Raw genomic sequence first — 16,410 nt, forward strand, 5'->3', positions numbered from 1 at the left:
AGAGAGAGAGAGAGAGAGAGAGAGAGAGAGAGAGGGAGGAGAGAGAGAGGATCCCAAGCAGGCTCTGTGCTGTCAGCCTGGAGCTCAATGTGGAGCTTGAACTCACGAACTGTGAGATTATGACCTGAGCTGAAACCAAGAGTTGGATGCTTAACCAACTGGACCATTCAGGTGCCCCTTTTCATTCTATTTAAAAAAATATCTTTTTAAATTTTTATTCATTTTTGAGAGACGGAGAGAGAAGGAGGCGGGAAGAGAGAGCACGAGCTGGGGAGGGGCAGAGAGAGAGGGAGACGAAGAATCTGAAGCAGGCTCCAGGCTCTGAGCTGTCGGCACAGCTGTGAGATCATGACCTGAGCCGAAGTCGGACGCTCAACCGACTGCAGCACCCAGGTGCCCCTATTCTATTTTCGAAAATTCTCAATCCTTTTTCAGTCTTCAGCTGAAGGACCGACTGAAGGACACACTGCAGTGTGGGTCTCAGGCCCAGCAGATGGCGACTCTGTGTCCCTGGTTTCTCCTGCACTTGCTTCTGTCTCCTATTCTCTGCTATTTCTACAGTGTTAGGCAGTGTGATTCCCACATACAAAGCCACAGTTCTTTCTCTTCTCTTTCTTCAGGCAGTGCTTCTCAGAAAGCCCTCTGCTATCATCTGTTCCCTTGACTTTCTGCCCATTTGTTTTCTGAGCTTTGTTGCATCTCGATGGTCATGGAAAGACAGAGGTAGTGGGACAGTGGATGGGAGTCTGGGGAGACCAGTCTCCGCTCAGTCTAACAATGGCTCCTCAGCGGTAGACACTTCTGTGTAGGTTTTTGGTGGGCAAACACTTGGGGTCTCTGAGTGGATGGACAAACAGTGGGAACCACAGCATGTATCTTACTTGTGTTCACAAGGCTGTTAGCTTGAAGCGAGGTTGAAGAATGCCAGGAGATAAAAACTAGAGAGGTATCTGCTTCTCCTCCAGCATCGACTGTTTTGTAATTACTGGCAATTCATGGTAGATTTGGGTTTAGGTTGTTTTTCAGTCTTCGTTTTTGATGGGATTGAGATTTTTTTGCTTTGCTTTCCTTTCTTCTTGATCTTTTTCAGCACCTTCATTGATATTTGGTACTAAGTAGAGAGGACATTTCTCAGAGCCACTAGCCAAGTGTCATTCTGAGAAAGACTCTTGATCTTACTTTTTAAATGGTGACTTTATTTTTTTTTAAGTTTTTAAAATTTATTTATTTTGAGAGAGAGAGAGAGAGAGAGAGAACTGGGTGGGAGGCAGAGAGAGAGAGACAGAGAGAGAGAATCTCAAGCAGGCTCCCTGCCACCAGCACAGAGCCCAACGCGGGTCTCGAACCCATGATCCGTGAGATCATGACCTGAGCTGAGACCAGGAGTCGGCCACTTAAGTGACTGAGCCCCTTAAATGGAGACTTTATGTGGTTACATGTTACATACATTAACACATTCATATTGAAGTGGTTAAAATCGAGTGAACAACTCATTATTTAAATAAAAACACCTTACAAGTCTGTTGTTTTACAAATTATGAGCTGGTTATTTCAGTACAATGCAGACATCCTTTTGGGACTGTGTCATCAGGTGGGAGTCAGGAGGTATGGATTCCAGACAGTTGTTCACACCTCCAGTCAGGAGGTATGGATTCCAGCCAGCCGGAAATATGTGGATTAACACTCAGCATTTCTAAAACTCATCAACCTCACTGGAATGACCCCTAAACCCCACAATACTCATTCAATAGCCCTCATATCTAACATATATATCTGGTATATGGCTCTTCTTTTGCTTGATTTTCTTATGTATAGAGCACGTGGAGCATGATCTCGGATCAATTGTTAAGACTTTCCTTTGGTCTAATTTGAAAAACAGAGTTGTTGGTTAGTGGGAGATTTTGTGGTGGGCAAAATGATGAACTCTTTTGAAGGCTTCCTCAGAGGGTGTGAGATCGTCAGCTCTCACTTATGCAAAGATGTCAACTGTGCTAATATAAACAAAAGCCATAAACTTGGCGTTTTAGCTCATGTCTCCTGCAGCTAGAACTTGAAGGTAATGTTTTAAATTGTAATATTTAGTGATGGTTTCTTTCTTAGGCTTTTTTAATATTGAGTTTAGTTAAGGATACAATAATGAATTGAAGATCATTGGTCTTGTTAATGTGCTGTTAATAGCAATTCAAAACTTTTCTTTTTTTTTTTTTTTTTTTTAGCTTAATCCTGATTATCGAGATGCTCAAAATGAAGGAAAAACTGTGGTGAGTGGAATTGTTTTTTCCCCAGCAAATTCCAAAAATATTGTGCATATTTTATATGAACAAATTGAAAAGTTAATAGAAAATTTGAAGACTAGGGATTCTGAGAGATTCTCTGACTAGAGGCTATGAATCACAGATAATAAGTAAAAGATGATGCACTGACATTATAAATAGATGTCTGGTATTAGGTATTTAGGGAGATTTCTGGCAACTTGGAGGCCATTTATGATGGAGCACTGATGGCCATGGGCATCTGGGAGGTATGGTGGGTCTGGGTTTACTTTTCATAAGTGCATAGAAATTAGGAAAGACAAATTGAATTATGGTATGATGATAGTAAAAGGGCACAATGGGACAATCTTTTCTGATTAAAAATAACTTGGGTTCTATTTATGGGGAGAAATTGAGGCATCAAACAACTATATGACTGATTTTTCTGATATTATGAAGCATGCCACTCAAAAAAATCTCAATCGTATTTAAAAGCCAATTTTCATTAAGATATTTATTATTATTCAGCCTGCTTTTTCATCACCGTTGTAAAGAAGATGATGTTATGAGGACAGTAGGACTTAATTTAATAGAAAGTTCTGAAATTCAAGACAATTTGGTGTGATGCAGACAAAACCTGGTTGATGGGCTGGATAGAAAGGTGTATCTATATAGCTATATGTATTTTCAGCAATTTAGCTAGATATTTGGATGTAAAATAGACTCAGTGTATATTTTAATTTTCTTAGGAATTTGGCAATCTCTTTTGGAATTGCTAAGAATGATTACTACAGCATTCAAAATTCCACCTTTTGACAGAATGAGTTGAAACGTTTAATCAAAATGACTACTGTCTTTGCACTGGCCCTCAGCTTTATGTTTTATGAGGATACTGATATGAGGGAGGTGAATCAAATCGGAATTTCTGGACCTGAGTCAATCCTGTTTGACTTCTTTCTCCATCTGACTATCAGGTTTACAACAGAAGTGAAACTGAAGTATCAGGTCTTTGGCCCAACGAGTACTTTAATTTGTGTCAAAATGTCCTTAAACATAGAAGTAGGCTTATTAAATGGGTTGGATCATTTATTTATAATTCAATTTTCTCCCCCTGTGTGGATTCTTTTCTCCTTGGTTTTCAAAAGCTGACCCAGAATTGTTGGGTTCTTCTTTCCCCATGATTTAGAAAACGCCATCCATAACCATGTTTAAAAGCTGAGTCTTTGGTTCTTACTATAAGCTGGTCGATGGTCTCTTGCCAATGACTGCCAGGAACACACCAGTTCTTAAATGGGGTTAATTGCACATTGCATTTACATCCAAGGGAACTGTGGGGCCTCTCAGAGGGTGCTAGAAAGAACCTATGGTAGGAATTGGGCTTGTACAAGATGACTTGGGGAAGATTTAAAGAAGTGGGGCTCGGGGCGCCTGGGTGGCGCAGTCGGTTAAGTGTCCGACTTCAGCCAGGTCACGATCTCGCGGTCCGTGAGTTCGAGCCCCGCTTCAGGCTCTGGGCTGATGGTTCGGAGCCTGGAGCCTGTTTCCGATTCTGTGTCTCCCTCTCTCTCTGCCCCTCCCCCGTTCATGCTCTGTCTCTCTGTCCCAAAAAATAAATAAAAAACGTTGAAAAAAAAATTAAAAAAAAAAAAAGAAGTGGGGCTCACTGTGGGTAAGAATGCTGGCAGGAGGAGGAAGTATCTTAATACATTTTTATCTATAGGGAGGGTCGATGAGAGCCAGGCTAACGGTGTGAGTGCTAAAGAAGAAACACTCATTTTAGCTAGGGGAAAGGGATATCGAATCATTTTTATGGCTTGGACAACATTGACATGTTGTCAGTATTCAGATATGATTACGGAGCAGTGTTGTTTTGACGCGATCCATCCCGGGCATGGAGCGGCCTTGTCTGATGTTGGTGTTCTGTGAAATCGTTCACGTTCGCAGGAGGACACCGTGGCCTGGCTGTGAGAGTCAGGGTGCCCTTGGCAGCACTGAGCCTGCCCGATCACACCAGGCCAGCTGTCGGATGTCAGGAGTCGCCTTTCTCTTTCTCAAGGTCTTTTTTTATGAGATTCTATGTGACTTCTTCAGCCAAGGGAGTTCTGCTTCTAGCACCACTGTTAACCTGTACGGCCTTGGACATGTAAGATAGCCTTCCTGAGACTCCATTTCCCACCTGACTAATGGGATGAGGATGCTTGCCCTACATACGTCACCTCTGTGCCGTGAGGTTAAAATTCAATCAGATAAAGGGGAACCTTTTGAATAAAAGATATTTGTAGGCTAAAAATGTACGTTGTTTCGATTAAAAGGGCATTGCATCAAACTTCGAATTGTGCAATTGAATTACATCTCTTTCAGCTTATCTCCTTTCAGCTACATGCTGTTTGGTGATGCTTCTGATGCTTCTGGGAAGGGCTGAGTGGGAGAGAGAGAGGATGAGTGATAGAGTATGAAAGTTTATGGAGCAGCACAGAAAATATAGGTAATGAATCCATGGTGAAGTTTGCTGTTTGCGCCCATCAAGCTTTTAGTTAGACTTCGTAGATTTGTTTCCTTCTATATTCTGAGATACAAGTTCTTCATTCACCTCTGAAGGTGAGAAAGAGTACTTTTCTGTGAAGCAGTTGCTACCAGCAGCACTTTAATTGCATCTGGCACAGGTGGGTCTGCTTTGCTGTGGAAGTTTACGACTGGATCTCATCTGCCATCTCAAAGAGATGTCCAACTGGAGACATTTGATTTCATCTTTCTTCTATCCTTAATCCCTAGCTTGAAAGTAAATAAAACTGAAGATATGGAACACTAAAGCTAACAATATGGCTTCTCATGTTATAGACCATTTGCCACCTAGCAATAATTATGTTTCTGTCTAGAAAAGAAAACAAAGGAGCAGTTAGAGCTTAGCCTGTGAAAAACGAAATCAATTTCCCCAAACAGAATGCTATCTCACCCCAGATCTGGGTGCCAGTAATGCTGAGTTCACTGTGACCATGCTAATTATTTTCTTTCCAAATTTTCCCTTATGTTGTCTATTTAATATCCAGTTAATATTTTTTCCTGTAATTTAGAAACCTTTATCAAAATGTTGCCTTCCATTTTTGAAGTTTCAAAGGTTAATGCATGGTGCCACTGAAATGCGGCGGTGTGTGTCAGAGCTCCCATTAAGACCCAAATTGCTGTATTTATTCTACAAAGGAGCCTATTATTTCCAATCTTACAAATGTACAGCATCCACAGGGACCCTGTAAACATTGGAACTGTGTCAAGCCCAGCTGGGAACCTGACAGTCATTAGTTCCTTCTTGAAAGGCTGCATCTTTTCAAATGGCTCTTTGAAGGGGATTTTTTTTTTTTTTTGGAATAACACCACCCATTTTCCCATTACCGTACTGATGTGGAATGTGATCTGATTTTTCAAGGGAGTGTCTTTTGTCGATGCTGGGGTCTCTCAATTTCAGCAATATTGATATATTGGCCCAGAAAATTATTTGTTGTGGGGGGGCTGTCCTTTACATTGTAAGATGTTTAGCAGATCTGTGGACTCTGTGTATTAGATACCAGTAGTGGTCTCCCCTGCCCCCAGTTGTGGCAACTAAAGATGCTCCTGGAAATTGCCAAATGACCCCCGCTGCGGTCCAAACTCTCTGCCTGTTGAGAACCACGTCTTTGTGCACAGACACACATAAATAGCAATGTTCTAGGAACCATGATGCTTGGCTGAAATGTATTTGAAAATTCTGTCTCATAGACTTTTTTGGGGGGTGGGGGACCAGATTATGAACAAAGACCCCCACATTTCCATGAGTTTTTACTCTATATTCATCAATGGTAAGGTGATAAAGAAAAGAAAGGAAAAAGAGTCCTCATAGGAAATAGTTTAAGAGTAACAGATTTTTAAGGAACCATGCAAGAGAAGTGTCTGCAGCTTTAAATGGCAGGGTTGTGTCTGTTACATAAAGTCAGCAGTGAGAGCCCTGGAGAGTCTGACCAAGAAGACAGATGCCTGCACATCATTATGCTTCCTTGGCCGTGGCCGCACACAGGTCTGCATCAGCCCTGAAAATGCATACATTATTTCTTACAGAATGTCTCTGGCTCCTAACAACAGATTGCAACGTGATGTCTCCACTAAAAATTCGATGACTCACAAATGAGTCAACAGAGAAGGTGTTCCAGGAGGCTAGCTGCTGTGTCTCCACTGGCAGCCCCAGGACCGGAGGGAGAAGCCGGGTGAACCATTGGTTTACTCGACTGGCTCCTCCTAAGGGGATTTTCTACTTGTAGAACCGAGATTCTGTGTGCCTTTTCTTCCAAGTAAAACTGCTGGTTTTATAAGAGCCCAGCAGACTAGGTTAACATCCCGAGGCTCTGCGTTACCTGAAGTGAGAATATTTTGGATACCTAGCTGATATTAAATCTAACACCTGTCTAAGCTCTGTTGTACCTTACATGGATTTTCGTGACACAAGAGGGAGGGCATCACGCTTCTGTAATTCTGTATAGGGAACTAGTGTTTTTGTGGCTTTTTTCTTACTTAAAAAAGATGTGGGTTTATAAACAAAAGCTACAGGCACACAATTTTGAACAGAACTGCCTTCATATTGTAGAAATATAATATTGATTTTTATAGATCTTATTGATCTATAGATCTCATCTTTCAGTCTTATAGATTGAAACCTGATCCATACATTTAAAAGATTGCATACTTATAACTCATTATTCATGTATTATTTTCTACAGATTTTGAGGGGCTGCCTTGAACTGTTTATGAAGGAGAATTTGTTAAGCAAATTAACAGAGTGCAAGAGATAAAAAGCAGAATGTATGGCATTGCTTTAAAAACTGCTATGGATGTTAGAAGTTCTTTTCACACATAAACAATTGTTATGCTACTTATAAATGGAGTTTATCTATGTTATGCTATGTTTATCTATGTTATGCTACTTATAAATATATATAAGTAATATATATAAATATAAATATAAATAAATATAAATATAAAAAATAATACTATGTTATGCTACTTATAAATATGCTACTTATAAATATCTATGTTATCGGTGGAATTTATCTATGTTATGCTACTTATAAATGGAGTTTATCTCCCCCCCGCCCCAGGAACCTATACCTTTAGGGGGTATAGTTGTGCATTCCACTTATACTATGTAATTAAAACTAAACCACAGGTCTTAAATAGTATGAATAATACAGAGTGACCTCTTTTAATTAGCCCTAATCAAGGTTTTTCTATGTCTGGCAAAAATTTTATTGCTCATTATAAGAGTGTCAAAATAGAGAAATCCCTGACTACTCTTATTTGGAGCCCCCAGAGAGGTATACAAAAGGGGGTGTGGTAGGAGGGCAATCTAGGAACCTGGATCAGCTTTCTTTTTGTAAGTCTTGAAAATTAGTTTTATGAACATTCCAAAAGGAGAGTGTATGCACTAGGATTTGACTTATATTAAATGAACTCACAAGTGACTGATATATAAACTTCCATGCCACCTTTCAGTTGCTAAGTAAATAAATATAAATCCTTTGGTTAGTTAGTGTATTTTCTTTGAAGGGAAAATCCATAGCAAAAGCTAAGTTATAATTGGAAGATTGGTGTGCAAGAGGCTCAGAAAATTAGATGACAAATATTCTTTTTAGGGATATGGTATTCCACCAAAAAGACAGGAATATTAATTTTTTGCATCTCTGCTAGCAGTGATGAGAGAAACTGTTCAATTTTGTTCATTGAATCTCTGCTTATTTAGGTTACGTGATCATCTTGTATTAATAAAGACTGTCTTCAAACATGGCTCAATATGACTGATTAAATTTTATTTTCCTTAATTAAAGTCATATTTTAATTGTGTCTTTCTAATAAAACACTGAAACCACTTGTTCCACTTGTTCTCAAATCCCTTTGCTTCCACATTGAAAGAATCCTTTGGATTATTTCTACAAATGATTGATCTTGTCTGTTGTTTCTGTGTTCCTACGTTATGAGGCAGTCTTCTCTCACATGTATTAATTAGCATTCATTATGTTCGTGGTTTTCTCTTTTGGCTGTAATAGCATTATAGAATCTAGAAAAAAGCTCTTTTGTGATATTTCTTTGTGACTGTAATGCTCCTGGTGTGTTTCTCCCCAAGTTTGCATCTTATGAGGACATAATTAAAACAAACTTCCTTTTCTTTCCTTTAGAATTATCACTTCTTGTGTCACCATTCCAGGGAAAACTGCTTCTTTGCCACCCATGTCTCAGTATAACACCTGGGTTTTCCTGTTGAGCTACATGGCAGTCATCAGAGAAACAGTATACTTCTGACTTCCTGCTTCCTTCCCTCCCTCCCTCCCTTCCCCCCTTCCTTCCCTCTCTCCCTCTTTTTCCCTTCTCTTCCTTGTTCCTTTCCCCTCCCTCCCTCCTTCTCTTTCACAACTTTGTCGATATGTAATTCACATACCATAAAGCTCTCCTATTTAAAAAATGTAAATCAGTGGTTTTTTTTTTTAATGTTTTTATTTTTATTTTTGAGACAGAGACAGAGCATGAGCAGGGGAGGGGCAGAGAGAGGGGGAGACACAGAATCTGAAGCAGGCTCCAGTCTCTGAGCTGTCAGCACAGAGCCCGATGCGGGGCTCGAACTCACAGAGTGTGAGATCATGACCTGAGCTGAAGTCGGACACTCAACCGACTGAGCCACCCAGGCGCCCCAATCAGTGGTTATTTTAATACATTCACAGAGCTCCAAAACTATAGCCAGTATCTAATTCTATAACATTTTTATTATCTACCAAAGAAATCCTATATCCATTATCAGTTGCTCCCCATCCTCCCCTCCCCAGACCCTGGTAGCCATGAATGTACTCTCTCTATGGATTTGCCTAAACTGGACATTTCATATACGGGCTCATACAATATATGACTTTTTGTGTCTGGCTTCTTTCACTTAGCATAATGTTTTCAAGGTTCACGCATGTTGTAGCATGTATCTGTACTTCATTCCTTTTTATGACCAAATAATATTCCATTGTGTGCATATGCCACATTTTGTTCATCCTTTATTTGATGGGCATTTGGATTGTTTCCATATCTTGACTTTTATAAATTCTGCTGTGAACATTCATGGACAGGTTTTGGTGTGGAAATATATTTTCATTTTTCTTGGATAGCTACCTACAGTTAGAATTGTTGGTCATACATTTAACATTTTGATGAGCTGCCACACTCTTCTTAAATGGCCACACCATTTTATGTTCCCTCAGCAATATACGTACTGTTACAATTTCTCCACAGTCTCACTAACACTTGCTATTGTCTGTCTCTTTGACTGTAGCTATCCTAGTGCATTTTACTAATTAGTAATGATGTTGAGCATCTTTGCATGTGCTTATTGGCCATTTCAATATCTTCTATGGGGAAATGTCTATTCAAAACTTTTGCTCAATTTTTAAATTTTTTTCTTTAATTTATTTTTAAAATTTACATTCAAATTAGCATATAGTGCAATAATGATTTCAGGAGTAGATTCCTTAATGCCCCTTACCCAGTTAGCCCATCCCCCCTCCCACAACCCCTCCAGCAACCCTCTGTTTGTTCTCCATATTTAAGAGTCTCTTATGTTTTTGTCCCCCTCCCTATTTTTATATTGTTTTTGCTTCCCTTCCCTTATATTCATCTGTTTTGTCTCTTAAAGTCCTCATATGAGGGAAGTCATATGATATTTTTGTCTTTCTCTGACTGATTAATTTTGCTTAGCATAATACCCTCTAGTTCCATCCACATAGTTGCAAATGGCAAGATTTCATTCTTTTTGATTGCCGAGTAATACTCCATTGAATATATAGCACATCTTCTTTATTCATTCATCCATCGATGGACATTTGGGCTCTTTCCATACCTTGGCTATTGTTCATAGTGCTGCTATAAACATTGGGGTGAGTGTGTCCCTTCAAAGCAGCACACCTGTCTCCCTTGGATAAATACCTAGTAGTGCAATTGCTGGGTTGTAGGATAGTTCTATTTTTAATTTTTTGAGGAGGCTCCGTTCTTTTCCAGAGTGGCTGCACCAGTTTGCATTCCCACCAACAATGCAAAAGAGATCCTCTTTCTCCACATCCTCGCCAACATCTGTTGTTGTCTGAGTTGTTAGTTTTAGCTATTCTGACAAGTGTGAGGTGGTATCTCATTGTGGTTTTGATTTGTATTTCCCTGATGGTGAGTGATGTTGAGCATTTTTTCATGTATTGGTTGGCCATCTGGATGTCTTCTTTGGAGAAGTGTCTATTCATGTCTTTTGCCCATTTCCTCACTGGATTATTTGTTTTTCAGGTGTTGAGTTTGGTATGTTCTTTATAGATTTTTGATACCAACCCTTTATCTGATATGTCATTTGCACATATCTTCTCCAATACTGTTGGTTGCCTTTTAGTTTTGCTGATTGTTTTCTTCGCTGTAGACTTTTGCTCCATTTTTAATTGGGTTGTCTTTTTTTTAAATTTAATGTTTATTTGTTTATTTTGAGAGAGAGAGAGAGAGAGAGAGAGCAAGCAAGCCAGGAGGGGCAGAGAGAGAGGGAGGGAGAATCCCAAGCAGACTCTGTGCTGTAAGTACAGAGCCCTACATGGAGCTCGAACCCACAGACTGTGAGATCATGACCTGAGCTGAAATCAAGAGTTGGACTCTTAACCAGGCACCCCTAATTGGGTTGTCTTGAGTTGTAACTGTTCTTTATGTTCTTTATATATTCTAGGTATAATCCCCTTATCAGCTATATGACTTACAAATATTTTCTCTCATCCTGCTTTTTTCTTTTTTAAACAGACACTATTTTTAAGAGCAGTTTTAGGTTCATGGCAAAATTCAGTGGAAAGTACACTTTCCCATATGCTCTCTGCCACCACACAATCACAGCCTCCCCCACTATCAACATTTGGCACCTGACTGGTACATTTGTTACACTGCTCAACATACTTTAATGTATTATTATCACCCTGAGTCCATAGTTTACATTGGGTTCATTCTTGGCCTTGTACATTCTATGAGTTTTGATAAAAGGAGCCACCATTTGACATGTATCCACTACACATACATGTATCCACATCCATCAGACAGGATAGTTTCACTGCCCTAAAATTCCTATGTGCTCTGCCTTTTCATTCCTTTCTCCCCGCCTACTGTCTGGCAGCTATTGGTCTTTTTATTGTTTCCATAGTTTTGCCTTTTTTGGAATGTCATGCCGTTGGAATCATACAGTAGGTAGCCTTTTCAGTTTGGCTTCTTTGCTTGGCAATATACATTTAAGGCTGCGTCATGTCTTTGTGGCTTGATAGCTCATTTCTTTTTAGCACTGAATAATATCCCACTGTTTGGATGTCCCATAGTTTGTTTATCCATTTGCCTACTTATAATGTACAGAAAGTTTTAAGTATGCTTTTTTCCTGATCAATAAACATAGTTTGTGCTTACTGAGTAGAAGCAACTATTATGGGGGCGTCAAACTATCTGGGGAGAGTTTGCCAGACCCCTGCCTTCGTTCAACTCTGAATTGTGGTCTCTGTGGAAGACATATAAGTCAAAGATGACAGGAGCTACCAGGTGCTTCTGGCCTATGTGGGATTTAACAGCTCACAGCCCTGCTCCTGCTTAGGAACCCTGGTGATTCCTCTGCCCGTTCACATTCAGTGGTGCTACCGATTTGCACACCATTTACAGAAGACATCAGAATGAAACCACAAGGGAAATAATATTCACAATCTTGGGATGGAACTTCGAGTGAATGTTTTGGAATGATCAGCTGTAATATCTCATTGTCATAGTGGCCATTAAATAACCGCGTGTCATCGGGCACGGCCTGCTTTCATTTGCTTTTGGAACACCACTTCTCTTGTCCACTTTTGTTCAACTTCCTGTGACAGTACAGTGATACTCTTTCTCTTCTCTCATTTTTGAATTTTGTTTCTTTTGATAAATATGTATACTTATAGGATGCGTGTAATTACCAAGCTTCTATTACATTTGCTCTATCACATTTTGGTTTCTTGTACCTCATCATAGTCTTCCACAGGGATTGAGACTTGGTTTAAGTAGAAATATGTAATTACCATTCTTGTGTGGCCACTTGCTTTAGAGAGGGTGTACTAGAAATGTTGACTGAATTTCACATCATTGTGAAGACTTCTTTTGTGAAGATCCCACTTTATTTCACTTGATATGCCACGATAGTATGTTTGCAGATTTAATGGAACAAGTTGATGAACTGAATGGGAATATTGCTGTTGATTCCTTTTCTCTTCAGGATGATGTCCCAGTTATGTTTTGGAAATTAGTCAGGAACTTTGAAACACTACCATGTTGACTCTTTAGTTTTTGAAATCTGGATGATTCAACATACTATGTCTTGTCTGTTCGCCTTAAATGTGGGATGGTTAAAACTACTCTGTAACTAGGTTTAAGACAAGGTAAGGGAGCACAACTCTTATGACTGTTAGTGCGTTGGTTATTTGCCCAGATCAGGCCTTCCCTCATGAATGTGTGACTTATCACTTGGTAATAATTACCTCTAAGATTATGAGGCTTCACTTGCCCTTTTTGGATGATGTAAAACAGACATCTCTATAATCCAATGAAGAGACGCTGTTCACATTTAAATCCCACCTTCTGATTCATTGAAGAGTTTAGGAAGAAACCTGACAAAAGTAGGTAACTTTGTGCCTCTTCAACAGAGAGATGGAGATCTTCCAACTTCAAAGAAGAAACGTCAGGCAGGGGAAAAGATCATGTACACTTTAGTCTCAGTACCCCATGGAAACGATATTGCATCCCTCTTTGAACTGGATGCCACAACTCTTCAGAGAGCTGACTGCCTGGTCCCAAGGTAAAAACAATTATATGTATACGGCTAAATAATAACATTTCTTTGAGTGATTGTAGTGGGAGGTAAGGAATGAAAATACAACGTTAATGGAACTTTTGTGATATCAGTGGAGTAAGCATAAGTGAACTAGTGTGTAAAAACCATGCTTCTCTTGTGAGAAGATTAACATAGTTTGTTTTATTCTCATAAATAATTAAAAACCGAAGAAACTGAAAAATTCATGACGATTATTTATTCTTATTACTGGTATGGCCTTTGCTTTCTAACATGAAAAATAATCTAGGGGAATTTCTATTAATACTTATATCATTTATTTCTATTATGTCAAATTTCAGATTTCATTCATTCATTCATTCATTCATTCATCCATGTGTTCATTTCTTTAGTCATTCAGTCAACAAACCTTTACTGAACTTAACAGACATTGCCCTTGACACTGGGAAGTGAACAGTGAACAAACTAGTTCTATACTTAATTTCAAATGAGGAATAGAGACAATAGAAAAATAAACAAAATACCAGAGCAGGTAATAAAACTGCTTTGAAAAAAACCTGCAGAGTTGTTTTAGGTATTAGTGTTCAGAAATGGCCTCTCTAATTTAGGACATTTGGGACCTAAGTGCGAGAGGGATGGGGAAGTGGAATTGGTAATGAGGTAGCCAGAACATAAGGTAAGAGAATGTCTTACCTTCTTTTTTTTAAGTATTCTTTTTTTAAATGTTTATTCATATTTTGAGAGAGAGAGAGAGAGAGAGAGAGAGAGAGAGAGAGAGAGAGAGAGAGAGAACACAAGCAAGGGAGGAGCAGAGAGGGAGGGAGACACAGATATCAAAGCAGGCTCCAGGCTCTGAGCTGTCAGCACAGAGCCAGATGCGGGGCTTGAACCCACAGACTGTGAGATCATGACCTGAGTTGAAGTAGGACACTTAACCAGTTCAGCTATCCAGGAGCCCCTGTGCTATTTTACAGTTTTGAAAATCAGTCTCTATTGCACCTGCCTTTATGAATGAACAAAGTCATGATGCTGATTGAGCCTCTCTCTTTCCTGGAGCCCCTTGGCATTTTATTTGGGTCTTATTGGTCTTAATGCTTTTTGCCTCCTGTTGTAGGATTTATTTATGTCTTATATTTCCTACTTAACTCTCAGCAGCTTGGAGGCAGAGAACTTATCACAATGCTTTTGTTTTAGCAGGTATTTTATACATATTTGTTAAAGAAATGATAATAAAAGGTCACTAAGATGATAATGTTTGAGTTGGATCAAGTTCTAGCTGTCCTTTCTCAGTATTCCCTCACAGTTCATACACAGTTGGTTCTGTTTTTTTTCCCGGTACACTGAAATAGCAAATACCGAGCCATTGCTCCTAGAAGACATGAAGGATTAGGTTCCTATGAGCCTCTGGTCACAATATTTTCATCAGTCAATAACACGTAATCTTGTGCTGTGTGTATTTTTGTTTAAAGACACCTTATTATTTTTTTAATCTATTGTTGAATCATTAACGTTAAACTAACAGTCATCAGCACCGTATCATGCCTGAATGAAGCTTATCTAACATAAGTATTTTCTCCATAAGGCACATCACAGTCTTGTCCTTAGGAACACTGGACAGCACTGCAGCACTATGCCTGAGGCTGTTTTAAACAGCAGACTCATCAACAAAAAGCACAGAAATCTGGAAAAACATGGCACTGGATAGATCATGAAAAGGATGCTTATTTATAGTCGGAGCAGAAACGAGATGGCAGAGTGTTGCCTTGTTCAGCCTCACTGGAAATGTGCACAGTGGGGACTCAAATTTTTTGCCATTCTGTTCATGTCCAAGAATGATTGCAAAAGTGCCCTGACTATTGGTTTTGGGGTTACAAATACATTTTAGGGAATAGCTGAATTCACAAGTGCAGAATCCATAAATAATGAAGATTGGCTGTATATACTTTTTTTTCTTCCTAAGGCCACTACTGTATTTTTTCAATTATTATTTTTAAATATAATTTATAGTCAAATTGGTTTCCATACAACACCCAGTGCTAATCCCAAGTGCCCTCCTCCATGCCCATCACCCACTTTTCCCTCTCCCCCAACCCCCATCAACCCTCAGTTTGTTCTCAGTCCTTAAGACTCTCTTATGGTTTGCCTCCCTCCCTCTCTAACTTTTTTTTCCCTTTCCTTCCCCTCCCCCATGGTCTTCTGTTAAGTTTCCCAAGATCCACATATGAGTGAAAACATATGGTATCTGTCTTTCTCTGTATGATTTATTTCACTCACCCTCCGGTTCCATCCATGTTGCTATAAATGGCCACATTTCATTCTTTCTCATTGCCAAGTAGTATTCCATTGTACATATAAACCACAACTTTTTTTTTTTTACTTTTTTCATATTTATTTTCAAAAGTAAACATGTTGTTAGAGATGCGATGGAAGAGGCATGGGGATACAAAAGGGCACTAACATGCTGGTGTTTTCCCTTTTGCAAGCTAACAACTGACCCACCCTAACAGAAAAGATGAAGGTTAAAAGAAGAAATCTACTTGTCAACTTTGACCAAGTTCTACATGAACAGTTGCCCCCAAAATCATAATGAGAGTCTCTCACTGAAAGAATACTTTTGCACGCAAATGATTACGCTACAGAAACTACGATCAGACAGCTGTGTTAACTGACATGGCCACTCAGTCAGTGGTTCTCAAATCAGCATTGCCTGGAGAGGCAGCTAAAATATTCATTGTTGGCCCTATGTTTGGAGTTTCTGATTCAGTGAACTGGGATGAAAGCCTCAGAATTTATATTTCTAACAAGTGCCCAGGTGATGCTGTTACCACTGGTCCAGGGACCACACTTTGAGAACCACTGGTCTAGGTAATAATACCACATGTTTTGAAGTAGTCTTTGGTTCAGAACTTTTTCCTTAAACCAGACTGACCTATACTTGAGTCAACTAGTCTTTAATATATTCATATCATGTATGAAACTGTTAAATATGTTAATATATAAGTGTGCTAATTTTTAATCATCTGTTTTTTGTATTATTTTGCTTTTAGGAACTCATATGTTCGGTTAAGGCATTTATGTACCAACACGTGGGTAACAAGTACCAGTATCCCCATAGACACAGATGAAGAGAGGCCTGTTATGTTAAAGGTAAATGTTTTTGAGAATTGTTTGATGCTTTTGAAGTTTATTTATTTTGAGAGAGACAGAGACAATGTGAGCAGGGGAGGGGCAGAGAGAGAGAGAGAGAGAGAGAGAGAGAGAGAGAGAGAGAATCCTAAGGAGGCTCCATGCTGCCAG

The 16,410-nt window shown here is 39.3% G+C and overlaps 1 protein-coding gene across 5 annotated transcripts in view; it reads left to right on the top strand.

The window, feature by feature from the left end:
* ITPR2 (inositol 1,4,5-trisphosphate receptor type 2) overlaps window positions 1–16,410 on the top strand; it is a 493,421-nt gene that overhangs the window by 124,278 nt on the left and 352,733 nt on the right. For all 5 annotated transcript variants that reach the window (XR_009265827.1, XM_058743294.1, XM_058743295.1 and 2 more), the window contains 3 exons: window positions 2,217–2,261; window positions 12,968–13,119; window positions 16,161–16,260. Coding sequence is in view for 4 of the 5 variants with exons in the window: in XM_058743294.1 (XP_058599277.1) it covers window positions 2,217–2,261; window positions 12,968–13,119; window positions 16,161–16,260 (297 nt within the window). In the remaining variant the exon portion in view is untranslated. The remainder of the gene's footprint in view (window positions 1–2,216; window positions 2,262–12,967; window positions 13,120–16,160; window positions 16,261–16,410) is intronic.

The sequence above is a fragment of the Neofelis nebulosa genome, chromosome 8 (genome assembly GCF_028018385.1).
Source record: "Neofelis nebulosa isolate mNeoNeb1 chromosome 8, mNeoNeb1.pri, whole genome shotgun sequence".
Taxonomy (NCBI): domain Eukaryota; kingdom Metazoa; phylum Chordata; class Mammalia; order Carnivora; family Felidae; genus Neofelis; species Neofelis nebulosa.